Raw genomic sequence first — 18,792 nt, forward strand, 5'->3', positions numbered from 1 at the left:
TCCCTCTGTTGCCTCGCAAAGACAACTAAAGAATTTTTTTACTTAAACTTTCTTCTGGTATGGATCAGGTCATCAAACAAAACTGAAGCACTTAACATTTCACAAACATTCGTAACAGTTTACATAAAAATGGAAGAATTTATCTCCAGTTAGTATCAGTTCATTGCAACATGACATCACTGAGAAAGAAATTAATTGTATGCTTTAATCTTGAAGTACATGTGGAAAGTGTCAGAACAAATACTATTTTTTCCTTTTTCAGTGTAAGCCACTATATACATTATCCTGATCTGTTAAATTTAGTTTTCATCAGGCAAGCTTCCTGTAGATTTGGGGAGGGGTTTTTTGGGTGCAGAAGAGGAAGGTGAAACAAGGAAGAAAAGCAGAGAGGGAAGTTCAAGCTACTGACTTTTACTTGCTTGTTCTTCTAATAGACACCTGTCTATTTTAATTAAAACATCCCTCCCCAGTGTTTCTTTTGGACATTTCAATGCTAAAAGACAAATAAATCCAAACCAAAAATCACAACACGGGCCCATTTACCGTCCGTTGAGTTGAATTCTGTCGGCCAATTTTGAGAACTGATCCGGGAGCCTGCGCTGTTTGATGACTCCCTCGGGGCTGACGGACACTTCACAGAGCGAGTAGGTCTCCGGGGCCCCAGTCAAGTTGAATTCGTGGACCGCGTGACTCACAACCTCTTTTGCTGTAGTGTCTTTGCTGATGATAATGTAACAACTCTGCTGATCTGCTTTGAAAACTCTTATTACTTGATCCGGAATATCTAAAATTACAGAATAGCACCTTTAATGTATGAAGTTATTTGTCCCTTGAAAGGACACGAGGTCCTTTACCGTCTCATTTGATAGCCAGAAAACAAAAAGCAGCTAGCAAGAATAAAAGCCATGCTGGACTTGATAAACATTCATTAAAAAAATTTCATTTGTTTCCTTCAACTTTGAGAGGAAGAAAAAGAGGACTCTCTCTCTCTGCATTTCCACAACTCAATTACGTTATCAACCCATGACCTCAATCAAAAAGTACACGACACCTAGATACATTACTAAGCTGCACGCCGTCCTTCTCAGCATGACTCAGAAACTTTGGCAGCATCGTTCCTTCTTTGGCTCTCTTGTCTTTGCGAGAGCCAGAATCAACACACGTGCCAGGGCACCCTTCCCGGGGCCGGGAAGCCATCGAGCACGTGTGGATGGGCTGCAGGCGGGAGGATGCGAAGAGGAAAGACGACTTGGTTGCTTCCATAACTAGCTGCAAACTTTTACACTCCCTCTCTCACCCCAAAGGAATTAAGCTGCTGCCAGCAGTTAATTCTTTGGCTAGTGTACTTATTTATAGCACATTTTATGTATTATAAATGCATTAGAGAGCAGTTTTATCTGAGGCAGCCTGCAGCAGGAAATAAGTATCTAAAGAAACACACGTTTTAATCTACAGCTTGATGATTGGAAATAATTTGCTCCATTCGTTATTATTTCAAAATAAAACTGACTGGAGGAAAAAAAGTCAAGAGTCAGAGTGCACACTAATTTCGAACTCAAGGAAGCACAGTTTTTCCCCTCCCTAAACTCTGAAGGCTAAAACTTCACGTTTTCTGCAGACCTGAGAAGGTGGGAGGCTCTTGCCGAACCCTCAGCCACATCTTCACAGCCTGCAGCTATTCAAAAAACACATTGGAGGCAGATGTGCCATTAACTCCTGCATCAGAGATTCCCAGCAAGAGAAGCAAAGTGCTGTCATTACAGCAACAGCCTCCAAAAGAGCTCTTCGCTTCTCTCGCTGTTCTTTGACCAGCCTTTAAGAACCGCGGCGATAAGTGCCAAATCCGTGGGTTGAGGTAGGCAACCTGCTGCCCGAGGGGAGCCCCTGGATTACCGGGCAAGGCAGCGAGCGCCACGGGGAGGTGACAAGCGGGCGTCCCGTTGCCCGAGCCGAATCGGCACGTCAAACCATTCTGCTGGGCTCTGCATCGAGGCCCCTCCAGCAGCAGCTCTCTGAGCACTGAGTTGTACACACTGCTACCCCATCATCTAGACATTAACTTTTCCCTGTCAAAATCCTCTAACTGCTTAGGAAAGAAATTAAGATGTCTTTTAAAGGCGCAGCAGCCTTGGGGTTGCTTTTTCTTGCATCAGGACTTAATGGTGTTATGGGGGCAAGTAGCAGGAATTTCAGGGCAAAAAGCAAGCACGTAATTTATGATCCACCATCAAAAGCTTCTGCCCATTGGAAAAAAGAAAGCCTCAACATCAGCTGTAGATAAATTGGAAGAGGGGAGGAAACCGGGTGTTAAAAATAAAAATCTGATTGAAACCTAATACTACTAACAGTTTCATTATTATGACTATCACATTACCAGAATAGTCTCATCAATAGGTTGGGGACTAGTTGAATTTGAAAAGCTCCATGCGCACATGAATGAGGGCAACAGAAGCAAAAACTAAATATTATGTACTTATTTCAGGGTGTAAGTGGTGAAAATGACATGTTGAATAATTTTGGAATTGCCTGAACTCATGAAAATCATAGTAAATCAACAGAAGAGGCAAACATCTATACCTTGGTATCAAGATACCTAAAAATCAGAACACACTCAAGGTATAAAACCAAAGACTGAAAAGTAATTTTGGGGAAAAAGAAGGCAAAGAATCACTATGCAACAAAAACTTAGTGTAACTTTTGACAGACGAAGGAACCTTATACTACAGGCACATGTCTGTTTTCATGGTCTTTGCTTTTAAGCAGTTAAACATTAATAAAAATTATTTTCTTATGCATTATTCAGCTTGTGTTGACAATACAAAACGCATTTCAAGTTTGCATGCACACATACAGAGTCCAACAGAAGAACAAACTAAATCTCAAACTACATTCTCATCTAAACCTTCAGTTTCTATAAAAAGGGATGTAAGCAACTTCATTCCTTTGAAGCAAGGTCACAGAGACACGAAGTAACCTGCCAAAGGTCATTTGCTGTGTCGGTGGCAGAAATGGGAATAAAATGCAAGTCTCAGCCTCAGTCCAGCACTATGCCCCATAAAGAAAACCTACCCATTTTTTTATTTAAGGGAAGATTATGGGGCACGGGACTATCTAATGCCCTAACAGTAATAACTATGTCAATGCAACATATGAAAGTGTTAAGTTTAACAGGCAAGCCATGCAATATTAAGGTCTACAGGATGCTATACATCAGGATACTTACAGTAAAACCCAACAGCTGCGGGCAGGAAAAAAAGAAAAAAAACTGTGTCAACACCAAATCAAGATTTAGATGTTTACAGAACTTATCAAGTGTATGTAGTACACTGTCAGAAATACCTTGGTTTTCTCTGCCATTCAAAAATGACAGCATATTTGTCATAGTAAACTTAAAGTAAAGAGGGACTAGTTATCAACATTTCATATTATGCAGTAACTTGTACGGTATTAAATGAAGATTCTTAGCGAACATGTGTGTAGCTCTCACGCAGACTGCAAGAACCTGGATTTGCAGCAAAAAGGGAACTTAATTGCTATGGCTAGTTATGCACCTATCTACATCCCTTTTAAAGGGGAAATCTGCAAGTTTACATAAACATAAGTCATAGCCACAAGGCACCGTACAGAATATGTAATTATGCACAGAACTTACACTTGAAATAGGGAAACAAGATTCTGACTTGACATGCTTAGAGGCAGCTGCATGTAACAACAAATGCCTCCTGCAGCCACCCCATAAACTGTATTCCTACAGCAATAGCAATGAAAGCACAGGCTACACATCTCAAAACATTCTTCCATTTTTCAGACGTACAGTTGAAAATATGTAATGTTTGTAAAACATTAAACATTAATATCACTACGTTGGTACCACGGCAGTCCTATCCTACTCACAATACTGCTTGTAATATATATTGAAAGATGGTGGATGGACAAGTCAAATCACCAGAAGTACTGGCAATAGGAAGAGATGACAAAAGAGAAAAGTGCAGACAAGGACAATCTGCTTCCACCAGAGCTCTGGTAAACTCCAGTAAATCAAAGACTCTCAAAAGTGGCAAAATACATTTCTTTGTACAAACACACTAAGTGTCACATTACAAAAAAGCAGGCAAGAGAAGTTTAGGCAGTTTGGATTTTCAGCAAATCTCCAGTTTGGACCTGTTAGGGCCACAAGATAAACAGGTAACTGCATTCGGCATGTTTGATGCTGGTATGAGATGTAATCTTCCCTCTGAACCAGCTGCCTTGTAATCATCCTGTAAATCAAGATAGTGCTGCTGTTCTACCTGAAGGATTAGAGAAATCCAGAATGCTGGTTGTCGGCTGCAACAGGTCAGGGCTACTGGATGAGAGCGTTCCCGGAATAGGCATGATAGCCAGGCTGTGTCTGCACTGCCGCGTCCCAACAATGCTGTCGTCCTGCGACTGGCTCACGCTGCCATCACTGCAAAACAAGTTTGTTTCAGTTATGTGCATTAAACTCCTTATAGTCATCTTAGGATTAATGAAACTAGGAAAAATAATGGCACTCATGTTTTAATTACATGTTGTAGACAGGCTTTCAAAACAAGGATGGGGAAAAGCATGTTTGAAAGCGTTCACTGGGAGAGAAAAGATATTTTGGTCTTGTTCTGCACTTACGGGTCAGATTTGCTTCATGGACAGCAATGATTGCAGCAACATGGACATAATGATTGAAGATATGAAGAAACTAAAATATAACAACTTAATAAAGAACAATTACTGGTTGACGAGAAGAATCTCACAAACCTGAACAGTTTTGGAGGCAAGATGCTGAATCGGGTCTTGTCTAAAATTTTCCTGATTCTGTTTCTCCCACCAGATACAGTGTTAGCTTTCATTTTCTTGTTTCCTTTTTCACGGGGAAACATCTGTTCCACATCTCCAGGCATATCTGGGATGGAATAACGGTTGCTTTTCTTTTCTGCAATTTTTGGAATATGTGGAATTCCATTCTTCTCTTGCCCTATCCTGCAGAGCAGCTCCTTAAACACTGTAAGAGAAGATACAATCATTGTGATTTACCTTTGCACACTTAAAACTTCACAGTGAGTTCTTCTTTCCCCTCAAACCTTTTGCTTCCCACATCCCCGTAGAAAAAGCAAACCAAAGAGTTACAAATGAGGCGATATGCTGCATTTTGATTTTGATTTAAGAGTGTGGGTCTTTTCCCATTTCTGTTTTGCTTTTGATTACCCAGGCAGAAAGACTAACCCCTAAACGTTCAATAAAAATGATCAAACATTCCGTAGAGCAGAGTTCTCCTAACTACTTTTGAAATTAGCATTATCACAGCAAATTTAATAGATCTAGTCTACCATTACTGGATAGATAATAAGGAAACACTGCGTTCACAGCAATCAGCTCTACGTATTTGTTGACGACTTTGCCTGCATCTCTCAGGTAACAGAGTGCAGATGTATTTCTGTATAGAAAGTCCCAGCCAAATCGCATGTTTCTATTACGTAACAAAATTTAAGGCTACAAGTCTTGATAGTATAGGTTCAAATATAAGAATGGGAATTGCTCATCGTCAGCACCTATTGAAAAGACAGGGCAGTAAGTATCACTGTTGAAAAAAGTTTCAAGACATGAATTCATTAAAATGCAGGGACATCACCTTGAAATTATATCAGCTAACAAGAAGAGAAGACGTTAGAATCCACTCGTAAAGGTATGTTGCTTACATTTATAATACAAATGAACACTCTATTGCTGCCTCAGTTACAGTTATGCTTTATTTTATGTCATCTCACATTAATCTGAACCACCGGTTACTGTGGTTGCTTTATGCTTTTTTTTAAATTATGCCAAGAAGCAACTGCTAGGATCTTGAAACTTTTTACCTGCACAGTGATAAACAGAAAATAGTAATTTATAAGAAAATCAATAGTGAGCAAGGGCAAGTAGCTGGAGGAAGAAAAGGAGACTCTCAGAAGGTCTCAGATACAGCTACAGAGGAAGGAGCTATCTTGTGCAGAGTCCCGTTCCTTCTGTAGCTATGGTTATTCTGTTGCCTGAACAGGATTATGGAAAAAGAACAGATGGTTTGACTGAGATTTTTAAAGAGGTATTTATGTGTTTATGTTCACATTGACAATTAAAAGCCAACATTTATAGGTCATACTGCTTTTTATATCCCCTTTTCAACGTTAGATATAAAGGCAATTTATCCTATCGTTCTTACAGCCATTCTAAAAAGTTTTACAAAAGCCCAGTTTTACATTTTTGCTGTTTCTTGGCAGAAATATTTTGGCCCAAATCCCCTGGCTCTGTTTCAGCCATATCGCATGAAGGGACACTAAAGCTGCTTAAACAGTCATTTGAGGATTTCTCAGGGAGTAAAGAGCTGGCTATGCTGGCTTTGTGCCGCCCTTGGCACACAAGGACTTATCCGAGCAAATGGAGGCACAACGAGGGGACTTCTGCACAACTTTTCACTTCCAGAGCAAGTTGGAAAAAAGGTGGAATCTTATTATCACTTCTAAAGCCAGAAAGACTGGAGTTTTTCTTCACATACACAAAAAACCATCATAAAGTCTACTCACCAAAAATGTTTGTTTTTACAGTAATGGAGAGATGAGTGTTGTTTCTTAAGATTTCCAGAGCTTTTACAAAGGTAATGTTCTCAAAATTCTGTCCATTTACCTCCATTATCTTTAAGGAGAAATAACAATTGGACTATTATGAGAATAACTGTTTATGACAGACTTAAAAATACAAAGGTGATAATACAGGCACAATAAGAACTTTCCAGAAGTTATCATATCATCTTTACAGCAGTTGTGGAATGCAAACATTCCTTGTAAAATAGCTATTTTCATCATGTTGGTGAAGTTTTATCCTGTAAACGAGCCAGGACCGCAACTTCTACCTGACAAATGCTTTAATCAAATTTATTTTCTGTGGTAACATGACATTCTTGCAATTAGGAACTGCACCTAAATCAAAAGTGGTGGAGCATGAACTGCAGAGCCGATATTACATCAAAGGCTGGATCTTCACCTGGTGTGAACTGTCATTGCTCCACTAGCCTCGGTGAACTGGGATGATTTACACTAGGCAGGAATCAATCCAACAAAACAATCTGATGGCTTCAACTTAACTAATGGTTATGGATTCTCCATTCTCCAATGGAGATCTCCAATCTCCGTATCAAAAAGTTTCCTAAAATAACCACAATTTGGTTTCTCTTCCCATGCTGTTTTTGAAATATTTAAATATTTTAACTATTTTGAAACCTATTTAATGGAAACCCATTTAACACAGGTAAACTGAAGCTGAACTGTGGCATTCACAGTAGAATACTAACCAGTTGTTTGCTTTTAGTAAACAGCATAATCTTTTTGCTGGAAACACTACGGTGGGTTAAACCGGAATTTTTTTTTAAATAAAATAGGAGATGGATATTTTAAATCAACCGTATTCTTTTTACCTGATCACCACGCTTGAGTCCAGCTTCTGCTGCTTTACTGCCCATTTCCACAGTCTCTACAAAAATACCAAAACCCTTGTCGCTTCCTCCAAGGAGGCTGAAAAACAGTGGCGAATCTCTAGAAGGTTTTTGCAGAGTAATTTGTCTCCATTTTGCTTTGGCAGCACAGGCAATATTCAGCAATCTCAGATGTCCTTTCATTTTCTGTAACACAGAAGACACAAAATGGAGCGCAATGTTTCTTCTACTAGAAATAGAAAAACAATTGGGAAAAAATCCCCAAGTGATGCCATGTATGCAAATCTTACTAAATAAACCTTGTCCTCTTTTGCAGTAATGCAAAAAACACACCAATGAGTGCCATATGTACTATTTTATATGGGCTTTATACCTAAATATGTATTTAAGAACAAATAAGCCCATGTTAAAAGCCATCTATTGACTGTTAGACTTACAGACTACAACACGTTAGCCACTAGTAACATACTGGAAAATGAAAACATGTAATATCAGAAAGTATGACAGTCATTCTTTTTTGCTCCTACCGTATCTTCCAAGTTCTTTTCAAATTCTTCCAGAAAACGAGTCATAGCAGGGTCTCCTTCAAAGTCATTAAAATGATTGTTCACCCACAGCAAGACCACTCTGGTAACCTGTAAAAAAACCAAATTACGTATATATGAAGATACCTATGATTACTTTCCTACAGGGTTTAATCTGTAAGGAAAGAAGAATACAAGGACATGGCAGAATAACACATGACAGATCACTGCATCTGCTAACAAACAGAAGCAGAAGACATTTACACTTGAAACCACCTTCGCTTTTCCTTTATTTGTGGAAAATCACCTGAAATTGAAATCACCTTCTCTTTTCCTTTATTTGTGGAAACAAATGAAAAATGAAAAAAACAAACACTTGTGTACCTAATTGGCTGCATCAGCCAGTACGTACTGGTGCACAAATTCATCTTCAGTTAACTCTTCCTTACGCTGTTTATAAAACTTAGCTTTTTTAAAGCATCCTAATGACCTCCTTGAAGAAAGTTCTAGGAAGTACATTGTGATAATAAAAAGCTTTCTTTTAAGAACTTTTAGTTAAACCTTCAGATTGCTTTTGTACGTGCTACAGAGTTACCACCATTCATGACAAAATCAGTTTGACAACTCTTTATGCATCCATGTTATAAATAAAGGTTAATCTATAGCAGTCTCTCTTTTAAAAATAAACAATTTCCTCTTGTATTTGCTGTGACAGTTTTCTTCTACTTTACTTTTCTCAAAAAACAGTAGTTGCCAAAATGAACAGTATGGGAAAAGGTAAGAAGAGAAGCAGTAACCACAGGAAAAGACCCCAGAATTTCCTACACAAAAAAATACAGTGTTTTGATAGTCTGTTGGGTTTCCTTCAGCTCAAAGCAAGAACACATAAAACCGCTGGCTAAGAATTTTACTGCCATAATTTTCAACAAATTGGACATGAATAAAAGTTCCAGACTTTGAACAACATTTTTTTATATATATGTGCATACAGTTACACAGAGTTGAACCTCGTTCTATTTACGGAAGCATTTTTATCAACTGCACCTGTCTTGAGCAGAGTTTAGTTTAAGTACAGAGTTTGTAATAAGCTGCTCAAAGAAAACACGCTCAATACACTGAAAAGCTCTACAGCAGCAAATCATGGAAGACAAGCACAATGCTGTTGTGAAAAGAAAGATGGTATGTCCAAGAGATCATGAACACAATTTCACTGCATTTCTGGTGAAAAAGGATTTCGGAGACTGGCATTTACCTCTTCAAACCAAATAGAAAACAGTATTTATCATTCTGCAGAACAAAAGCAGTGTCACACCGAATTAGGACAGTACACTGTACACATAAAACACGCTTCGAGAATTCTTTCTTGATACTAGTGAAAAATACTTTTCTTTAAAATAGTTCATATAAAATAGGTGGAGCATAATCCTAGTTTAATCAGCAACACAAAAAGGAATCAATTTGGAGATATTTTCACCAGAAATATTAATGTTTTAGACTCAAACCAACCTTATCTCTGAGGCTGTCCACTGTGAACCATTCCAAGAGTTTACTTCCAACTTCCAGGGGGCTTGTTAGAAATGTTCTGTACGTTAAAAGGAAATCTTCAATGTAGGTTGGATCCACAATAGAATGTTCTTCTATCAAGTGCATGATGAGTCGCTCTGGTGTTGCCTTAAAAATTAAATGCAAAAATAACTGATATTTCTTGTCACTGCATCTCTCTAGAGAGTATCTTAACATAAAGCCATGTGAACAGTTATATTCCCTTTTCATATTTCAGTTATGGCAAACTCAGGAGAAAACACACTAATGTGTTTAAATCAAATCTTCATGCTTCTCTCAGCCCAAGTGTTTTGCATAGGCTAAAACAATTAGTAAACTTCCCTTAATTTTATTTTTAATAAACAGTTTAAGTTCCTCTTCCAGATTACAAAAAACAGGTCAATACACAAAGATGCACAAAGGGTGCTCCCAACACAACTCAATGTACGTACTGAAGCGGTCTAACTTTGTTAAAAGGCAGATCGAAGTAATTTGTAAAATAATATAAATTCCTTCCAAACAGTTTTTTTGAGCTGAGACAGATAAAACTGAGTATGCATTCTAGAATCAAAACAAAATTTTATTTATTAGTAAATAAATACAAGTTTAATAGATTTATGGAAAGCATAGGAAGAAATTCACCTTGATAACTATGTGTCCCTTTCTGGTTCCACTGCGATCCAGCTCTCTGTGTTCCTTTACCATAACAATTTCTCCTTCTTCCTCCACTTTATGAGTGTTTTTTTCCACGTGGTTCAGAATCCTCCAGTAGTCTTGCTGGGCTATACACACAAACTGTCGCCAAACAACACGGAATTGTTAACAAATACCCAAAACATGAATGTATCCCCATCTTTGGCCTGCTTCAACACAATGACAACAGCACAGCATTTGATACCAACCCCACTCTGTTCTGCCCAACTACACGAGAGAGAACGTTAGAAATAGAAGATAGATAGAACTGGTCACCTTCTTACATCTCCAAAAGATTGTTTGAATGGGCTAAACAAACAGAGGACAAAGCGTGTAAGAAGTGGAAGTGGCTATTTTCTTTTTATCTGTTCTTACTGAATGTCACTCACACACACAGCATGACTGGCGTGGACTAAACTTACATTTCAGCACAAAGCTGAAGTTCCTGTTCCTCACACAGCAGCAGCGTGAAGCAAGTCCCAGCTACCAAAGACCGTACAATTAACATGAGCAGAGCCCTTGACCCGTAAAATACCAACCTCTTTTTTCTGCTCTGGGAATAGAGATGCCTTAAGATGAAAGTAGTCTGTTTTCTTTTATTAGATGCTTAAAAAAAATGAGATAGTTGTATAGAATTGTACTCTTACCTGACAATCATCTACTTTAGTTCTGACCACTCCATTCATGTACTGTTTGTCCAGAGAGGGAGTAATCCCAAAACTATTTCCCATACAGAGACTCTCACTCTTCCCATCAGGATAGCTGATTTCCACTGTGCCATTTAAAATGACATACCAAGAATCAAGCTAGAGGAAGTAAACCACAAATTTTAGAAGTGAAGCTAATTCAACTTTTATAAGCTGTTCCAATTCTCTTAGCTCAGAAGGGCTTACTCTTGCAGTCTCCACTTTGTTGTCACAACAGTTCTGCAACATTTCATTCACTAAAAATGTGCACTGTAAGGAAAGCAATAAAGATGACTGGAACAAGAATGTTTTTCAGCATTCTTCATTCATTCAGAACCAATTCAGTAGGGAGGAATGCTGATGAATAGATTGCTTTTTTAATCAGCAGGCTAATTGCTACAATATATTTATACCACTTAGTGAGAATGAATACCCTTCCCCTGGGTACCCATTTGGTCACTACCAAAGACGAGTCTACGTAGTCCTCTCGGAGGGATGACCTGCCATGACCATTCCAGATGTCTTGATCCAGGGACGGAGAGAGATTTCTGAACAGTGATTCAGAGCACCTATGTTGGGAGCCTGACCATTGACTAATTTGAATGTCTGTCTTCTCCCACTGAATATGTATGGAAACTGCTCCTAATTTAGATGTTTATGTTATAAAACCCACACTGTTGGGCAAGGATACCTCTCCGTGTTAGTATTTTGAAAAACTACATTGTAAGAAGGGAGTTACTTTATCAATGGAAATGATGCATTCTTCCATGCTACAAAGAACCTTTGAAATAAACTCCTCCAGATGTCAGCACTTACCTGGTAACAACACACTGAATGCTGTCCTGTGTCTATGCCTGGCCACTTTGAAGTCTTAAACAAGGTAATAATACACAGGCAGAATCTCCCAAAGGGATGGGCTAAAGTTTGAGGATTTTGGTTATGGGTCACGGTGAGAAAAGAATTCTCTAACTTTCAGGTGCAGGAGAGTTGTGAATACGGGAAAGAGATTTTCCAGCCCTTCGCTCTCCAGCACTCTTGCTAACCTACTGCCTGTAGCACTCAAATTGTGTTGTAAGCAGTAACTTACTTCTTGGCCGTCTTCAAGTATGATGGCTCCCGCTTGCTCTACTACTTCAAATATCATCACTGAGCAAAGTTCTCTTCTCACAGACATAGTCATGTTTGCAAAGGCAGGGAGTTGATGCATAAATTCCAATAATTGCTCTGTTAGACAAAGGAAACATTGGTATGAAGACTGCAAGGCCCAGGGGTTCCTTAGGTACCTTACCCTCCACAGGTATGTTAAATCTCAGTTAAATTCATTGAAAAATTGCTCAGCGGTGTTACAATCCTCATTAGTGCCTGTGGCTAAATGAGCCCAGTATGCATTTTGTCACCAACAACCGGAACTCGGCTCTACAGTCTTGATCACGTTCTGATCGACTCATGGCAGCAGTCTGGCTAGATTGTAAAAGCACTTCAGCTTCAAACATTTAGAAAAATTAAAAATACCCTTACAGTACAGTAATTATAAGCCTGATCGGCGCATGAAATGACTTTCCAGTGTTTAGAGAAGTAATGTGAAGTATAGCATAACGCAAATTTTACAATTAAAGTAATGCCAATTTCTAAACGCTGCAGTAAATTATTTTAATCTTAAATGCTTTCCAGTTTACAATTATATAAATTTATAGTGCAGTAACAATATATTCTCTTTGGCATTTAATAACTAATTCAACAGTTTCAGGCAGTCAAAATTACCTTGCTACCTACCCCTCCCTTATATCAACACATACAATGACTGTAACACTTAAGATCTTACGCATCTCAAAAACTGTTTTTTAAAATACTTTGTTTCTCAGAACAAATACTCTCCCAGATAGTAAGAAGAGAAATCATTAAATTAACAATGTCACTAGAGCAAAGTGATCTCTGGAAGGCATCATTCATAATTACGAGGATATACATTTAACATTAACTCATTAAACAGTTTTCAGATATGCTTCTCTTACAGATGTTATATGATATAGTTTTACATAAGGATTTTTTTTTCCTCCTCACCAATATCATCATCGGTTTTATCTGCAGGCTCTTTCTCAAGGCACTCTCGTACAACATCTCGCCCTAGAAGCGGATCTGAAGTTCTGTCAATATCTTCATCCTCTTCTTCTTCTTCATCTTCAGAGTCTACAGGTGCCTCTGGAAGACCTGTTAAATCAACGTCTCCCATCTCACTTTCTGTAGCCTACGAAGAAAACATCCATCAGACAAAGAGCTCAATGTCTTCAGTTTAATGATTTACAACAAAAGAAATCCTGTGACCAACAATTCAAAGCAGAAATTGCAATAGCTCCCTTTCTGAACACTGAGAAAAACACGTTACACTGAAATCTACAGTTACAGGATGGTACAAATACATACCATTGGCATAAAGCAACTCCATGCTAGAGACATTATGATCACAAGTTCTAAAAATAAAATTAACATACTGCAATATTTGTTCTCTGTCTTTACTTATACCCCTCCCCAACTCCAATAAACTACAGGCAATAGAAACCCATCAATATTAACCATGTGACTCTGGAAAAAACACAGCAGATTGAGCAGCTAAAATGAAGGGGATTTGATCTCATTTTTAATTTTGGTATTATAACAAGGATTTGAATCCTGGAATAGAGCAAGTATGTCAGGTGGAGTATATAAATTCAGGGAAGAGATAAGGATGACTATTCTTTCTTCCACTGGCCGAGTCTCATTTTATAGCATTTACTCTTTCTTGCAAATTCATGTAAACAAAATGTTTTTTCCACAGTTTGAGAGTCTGTATTATTAATGAAATAATAATATAATTCAGCAACACCGTTGGTTACCCAGTGCCTGTAGACACATTTCTACTGTCATCCATAGATGGCAATATAGACATCACACCGAGCAGACACATGAAGAAACAGTGAAAGAGAATGCCATACTGGCAACAAAAAGCAGAATCACATCGGAATCATTTGCAATAATTCCTTATGTAAAGTTTAAATGATGTAATTGCATGAAAATAACCTTCCAAACAGATGGAAGGAAAAAAAAAAAAAAGTAGTTTCAAATTTCCAATTTCCACAGAAATTCCACTTTTTTCTTAGTTTAAGCCAGCATGCAAATCGTTTTTCTGTTCAAATTCAAAATTTTGAACAGGATGTGTCACTAAGAAGTATAAGGCAATTATATAGAGACTTGCAGAAAACAGAGGCTTTTTTTTTTTTAAGTGAATCATATTTACAATATTAATTTTCACTTTAAAAGAAATCCTTGAGGTTTTACAAAAACACTGATGACAAACTAACATATCAACTACCCTGCACGTTCACAAAACTTCCAAAATAAAGGATGGGGTCCTGTCCAACCTGACTTTGAACACTACCAGTGATGGGGCAGCCACAACTTCTCTGGGCAGCCTGTTCCAATGTCTCAGCACCTTCATTGTAAAAAAATTTCTCCCTTATATCCAAGCTAAATCTACCCGTTTGCAGCTTAAAACCGTTGCCCCTTGTCCTGTCACTACAGGCCCTGGTAAAAGGCCTTTCTTGTAAGATCCCTTTAAGTACTGAGAGGTTTCCCCAGAGCCTTATTCCCTCTTCTCCAGGCACTGGGGACTTCACCTGGCTGCCATGACTTTTCAGAGAAGATGGAAGGTGCCTTAGCGCCTACACCAGCCAGCTCCCTCAGGATCCTGGGACACACCTCGTTGGGTTCCATGGACTTGTGCATGTCCGGGTTCCTCAAGTGGTCTCAAACCCAATCTCCTCTTGCCATGAGAAGGATTTTGTTCCCCCCAGTCCCCACCTTGAGGGTCAGGGAATTGAGAGATGTGGGAAGACTGACTACCAGTGAAAACTAAGGCAAAAAAACTGCTGAGTACCTCAGCCTTCTCCGTGCCACTAGTTCTCCTGTCTTCTTTATGAGGGGAGGGGAGTACACCATCTTTAATCTTATTTTTCTGACCAATGTACCTGTAGAAGCCCTCTTGTTATTCTTTACATCCCTTGCCAAATCCAGCTCCAACTGTGCCTTACCCTTTCCCGATCCCAATCCTACCCATCTGGGCAGTGTCCCTGTACTCCTCCCAGGATACATGTTCCTGGTCCCACTGCATGCATTTCCTTCTTGTGCTTCAGTTTGACCAGGAGGTCCTTACTCAGCCATGCTGGTCTCCTGTCTTCCTTGCCTCATAAAAAACAAACGCTCATTTTAAGTGATTTAATCACAGCAGACTGCCCTGCCTCCATCTTCCTACACACTCCATGTTGAGCAGCTAATGCAAGCCCCAGCACTTTGACAGATGAGCAGCATCTCCTTCTTTCACTAGACATAAAAGAACTGGGGTTTAGATATAACCTTGAACCTTTGAGCTTCTCCTCATTTTAATAATTAGCCAGCAAACCTAATAAATAAGGCCTGAATGATTTAACATAAATATTTCTTTCAGAGGAGGGTAACAATATATATAAGGGTTAAATCTGTTTTATATTACATCACTTTACTGATTTATGTAGCTCACATTAACAGTTTTGGAATTAAGCCCAAGTGCAAATTGTGCTTGGAGAGTCTCAGCAGCACACAATCAGTACAGCATTTTATTCAAGGACTTTTCTAGCATTTCTTCATCTAAATGGCCACAATTTATGTCAACTTCTTCAGGCAGAGTAAGACAGACAACAGTACTGATGCCCACTAATGCCCACTTCGATAACCTCAAGCTAAGCAAACAAAACTGAGGCTCCAGGCTCTACAGAAAAGTGGTTCTTTAAAATTTTCATTGTATATCCTATATAGGCCTATAAATGAATCTTCCCTTTTCTTGATAAATAAATTATAATTTGATCAAGCTGTGAAGTAAGAGAAGGTCCTCAAACTGCGTTTCAAAGATTATATGCAGATGGTTGACAAAACGTTGGCAGGTCAGGCAGTGCTGGAAGGAACAGGAAGGATTTTGCTCATAAAGCTGTCTGCAGAAGTAGCTGCTCTTCCCAAGCATGATGCCCCAGCTGTTTCCATTATCAAATACCTAAATCATTCTTAACGGAAACGTTTATGAACTACTAAGTTACAAAATGAAACCAGAAGCTGCAATCCTCAAATCTTACACAAATACAGATTTTCAGGATTGGGTCTCTAGGGCAGGAATATCTATCGAGAAGGCAGCAGGAACAGACTCAAATGGTGTGTGTCACGTAGATCATCTGGAACGTTAACACCGGTTTACTGTCAAAATACTTCTTTGCTATTTTAAAATCATACTATTATTACTGTATATATAGCACTGCAAATTTTGCCAATTAACACGTTTCAGCTATGTTTGCCAAATGTTGGTCATGGAGGTGTCTGGTACGCTGGCTTACGCTTTGGAAGCCAAAGACGTGAGAACTAGCCCTCGCAAAGCTTTGGTTATAACGATACGTATTCCACTACAGTGTGTATCACTGACAGAAAAAAAGTATTAAATACGCCTCGTGGGAAAGATTTCTTGTGCCGGAATAAGTCCATATGGTAATGTATTTTAGTACTCATGACTCCTGATGCAACCTGCTATTAAGAGCCAGGGGTTTTTTATCCGCTCCCCTCATGTCAATTCTGTCAGGGGAAAAAAGTCCAAGCCTTCTTTCAGCATTGATAGAAAAGCCCTCCGTAAGGTCCACTCCCTGATGTATATTTTATAGATAATCCATTTTAATATCAAAACTTTAACCACTGCTGGAATTATTGTTGGGCAATAATGTTGCTGCCCACAAATACTGCCAAAGTGATAAATGAAAGATTTTTTAAAAAGGCAAAGAGAGAGAGAAACTTTAAGCACACCACTGGCAGAACTACACAGATAAGAAAAAACAGACACAAATTTGTTGGTCATTAAGAGAACAGCATTGCAAGTTACTGATACAGGCAACTAATTCCTTATAGCAGAAGTGAGACCCTACCCACCTATATCTAGAGAGATGAGTTGGAGTACCTATGTTACCATGGCTGGCCTCCTTAAAGACTGTCCAGTGAAAGGGCAAAGAAAGATGTATCCCTTCTGTAATACCTGTTGCATTTTTTTTTTTCCCTGTATCAGGTCAAAGCAGCTATTTGCAGAAGTTATAATCCCTCATTTCAACTTCTGTACGCATAACCACACAGCTTCCCCTACTTCTGTCTAAACACCGTAGTTCTGAAACTAAGCATAATGTCAGTAATGGGTTGAATAAAAAATAAAAAATCCACTTCAAGCAAATTAAAGAAGTTGTTTTAAAAATTGTAGAGAGTAACTGGTTTTTTCCCCCCTATATTTAAAGAAAGAAGTCTACAGTCCAACAGAAAAACAACTGCTCTGCAGTAGTCAAAGAAAGTTGGACTTCACAATACATACATTCGGACATTTTACCACACGAAGACTGAAAGCTCCAACAGGAAGCAGCAACGGTACAGGAGGAGAAAAATATCTTCATACACTTTCTTTTCATAATTTTCTGCAGTTAACTGAGGGTTTAATACAACGGGTTCATAGCAGTGCTTACAGGCAGGACTCCTTTTCTGCTGATCTCGCCTTAAGCTTTATGTTCATCGTTTCCTGCTTAACATCCTGGACTGAGAGGCAGCTGGAACAAGTGAAACCTCATTTCAACACTATCGATGAATACAGTATACACAGATGAACGGAAACCCTTTCCAAATCTTAATAAAATTTGTTTCATTCTTTGGTTCTACCATTCTAATCATATTTTCCTGTTCTGGAATTACGTTTACTACTTACTGTAAAAATTAATGTTAAGATACCATTAATTCAAAAGGTCATTTCAAGGCTACATTAATCAAAATTATTCAAAAATGCTCTTCCTCTGCTGACATTAATGATGCTCCTAGAGAGTTTGGCATGTAATAGATATGAAGTTGACTGCAAAAGCAAAGCATAATTTTCCAAGTACTTTACAAAAAGCTGTATTTTAATGTACCAAAAATGCTTTCAGCTACTGAGCCAATACATTAGTACTCAAAATGTAGGTTTATTGAGTATCAAAGAGGTTCTCTGCCTTCGTAATATCATGATGAATACTGGGGGAAGCACTTTTCTTTTTCTTTCCAATTTCAAAATCTGTCTATACGGATGTGTCACGGCAGTATAATGCTATGCTAAATACCGTGCCATAACGTTATTACACAGTATCTATCCATGCACTTATAATGGGGTGACAAACACTAAGAGACTTCTCCAAAACTGTTATAGCTACTGCAATAATGGCCATAAAATACCCAGCATCTTTTGACAGGTTACTATTAGCACATTATACATATGAGAGCAAGATATGAAAGATTCATTAAAAAATGTAAGGAGGGAAACACACAACCCAAACATTGGGTTGTTGGTGTTTTATTCCCCCTCATGACATGCCTCTTCTGTATCTTCTCTTCACCCACAATTTATCATATGCTTGATACTCCAATGCTATCTTTCAGGATTAATGTCACCATAGCTATGGTCGTACATTGCGGTAATTTTATCTTTGAAGATCTCAGTCTAACAGTGGTAACCTGCCCCAGACATCACCCCAGATGGCTGGAAATTCTCAGCAAAATTTACACACGTCCATGTTCCCTGCAGGATATGAAAACAGACGGGCTAATGTCACTGGAAAGGAGACTCCAACCTGAAAGGTCCTCAACTCCTCAAAATTAATTAAAAAATCTGCAGTCATTTTCACATTAATAAATTAGTAATTCCTTAGGGTACAAAAATAAATTTCACCACTGTTTATTTGCTACCGTGCATATAAATATGCTACTCCATTATTTCTTTTATTTATGTAATTCTTATTTGTTTAGCATTTATGCTCCCTTGGCATTT

General features: G+C 38.5%; 1 protein-coding gene across 1 annotated transcript in view; it reads right to left on the reverse strand.

The window, feature by feature from the left end:
* Window positions 1-539: 539 nt before the first annotated feature.
* The window catches only part of RAPGEF6 (Rap guanine nucleotide exchange factor 6), a gene marked incomplete at its 3' end in the record, with an annotated part of 101,649 nt that continues 83,396 nt past the window's right edge, over window positions 540-18,792 (reverse strand). Inside the window, exons 8-18 of the mRNA XM_082006259.1 lie at window positions 12,984-13,167; window positions 12,010-12,146; window positions 10,884-11,042; window positions 10,186-10,338; window positions 9,508-9,672; window positions 8,005-8,112; window positions 7,460-7,663; window positions 6,573-6,681; window positions 4,774-5,017; window positions 4,290-4,447; window positions 540-784 (exon numbers count right to left, since the gene is read on the reverse strand). Coding sequence (XP_081862385.1) covers window positions 540-784; window positions 4,290-4,447; window positions 4,774-5,017; window positions 6,573-6,681; window positions 7,460-7,663; window positions 8,005-8,112; window positions 9,508-9,672; window positions 10,186-10,338; window positions 10,884-11,042; window positions 12,010-12,146; window positions 12,984-13,167 — 1,866 coding nt within the window. The remainder of the gene's footprint in view (window positions 785-4,289; window positions 4,448-4,773; window positions 5,018-6,572; window positions 6,682-7,459; window positions 7,664-8,004; window positions 8,113-9,507; window positions 9,673-10,185; window positions 10,339-10,883; window positions 11,043-12,009; window positions 12,147-12,983; window positions 13,168-18,792) is intronic.

Source organism: Phaethon aethereus (genome assembly GCF_964289735.1).
Source record: "Phaethon aethereus genome assembly, chromosome: 14".
In the NCBI taxonomy this organism is placed as follows: domain Eukaryota; kingdom Metazoa; phylum Chordata; class Aves; order Phaethontiformes; family Phaethontidae; genus Phaethon; species Phaethon aethereus.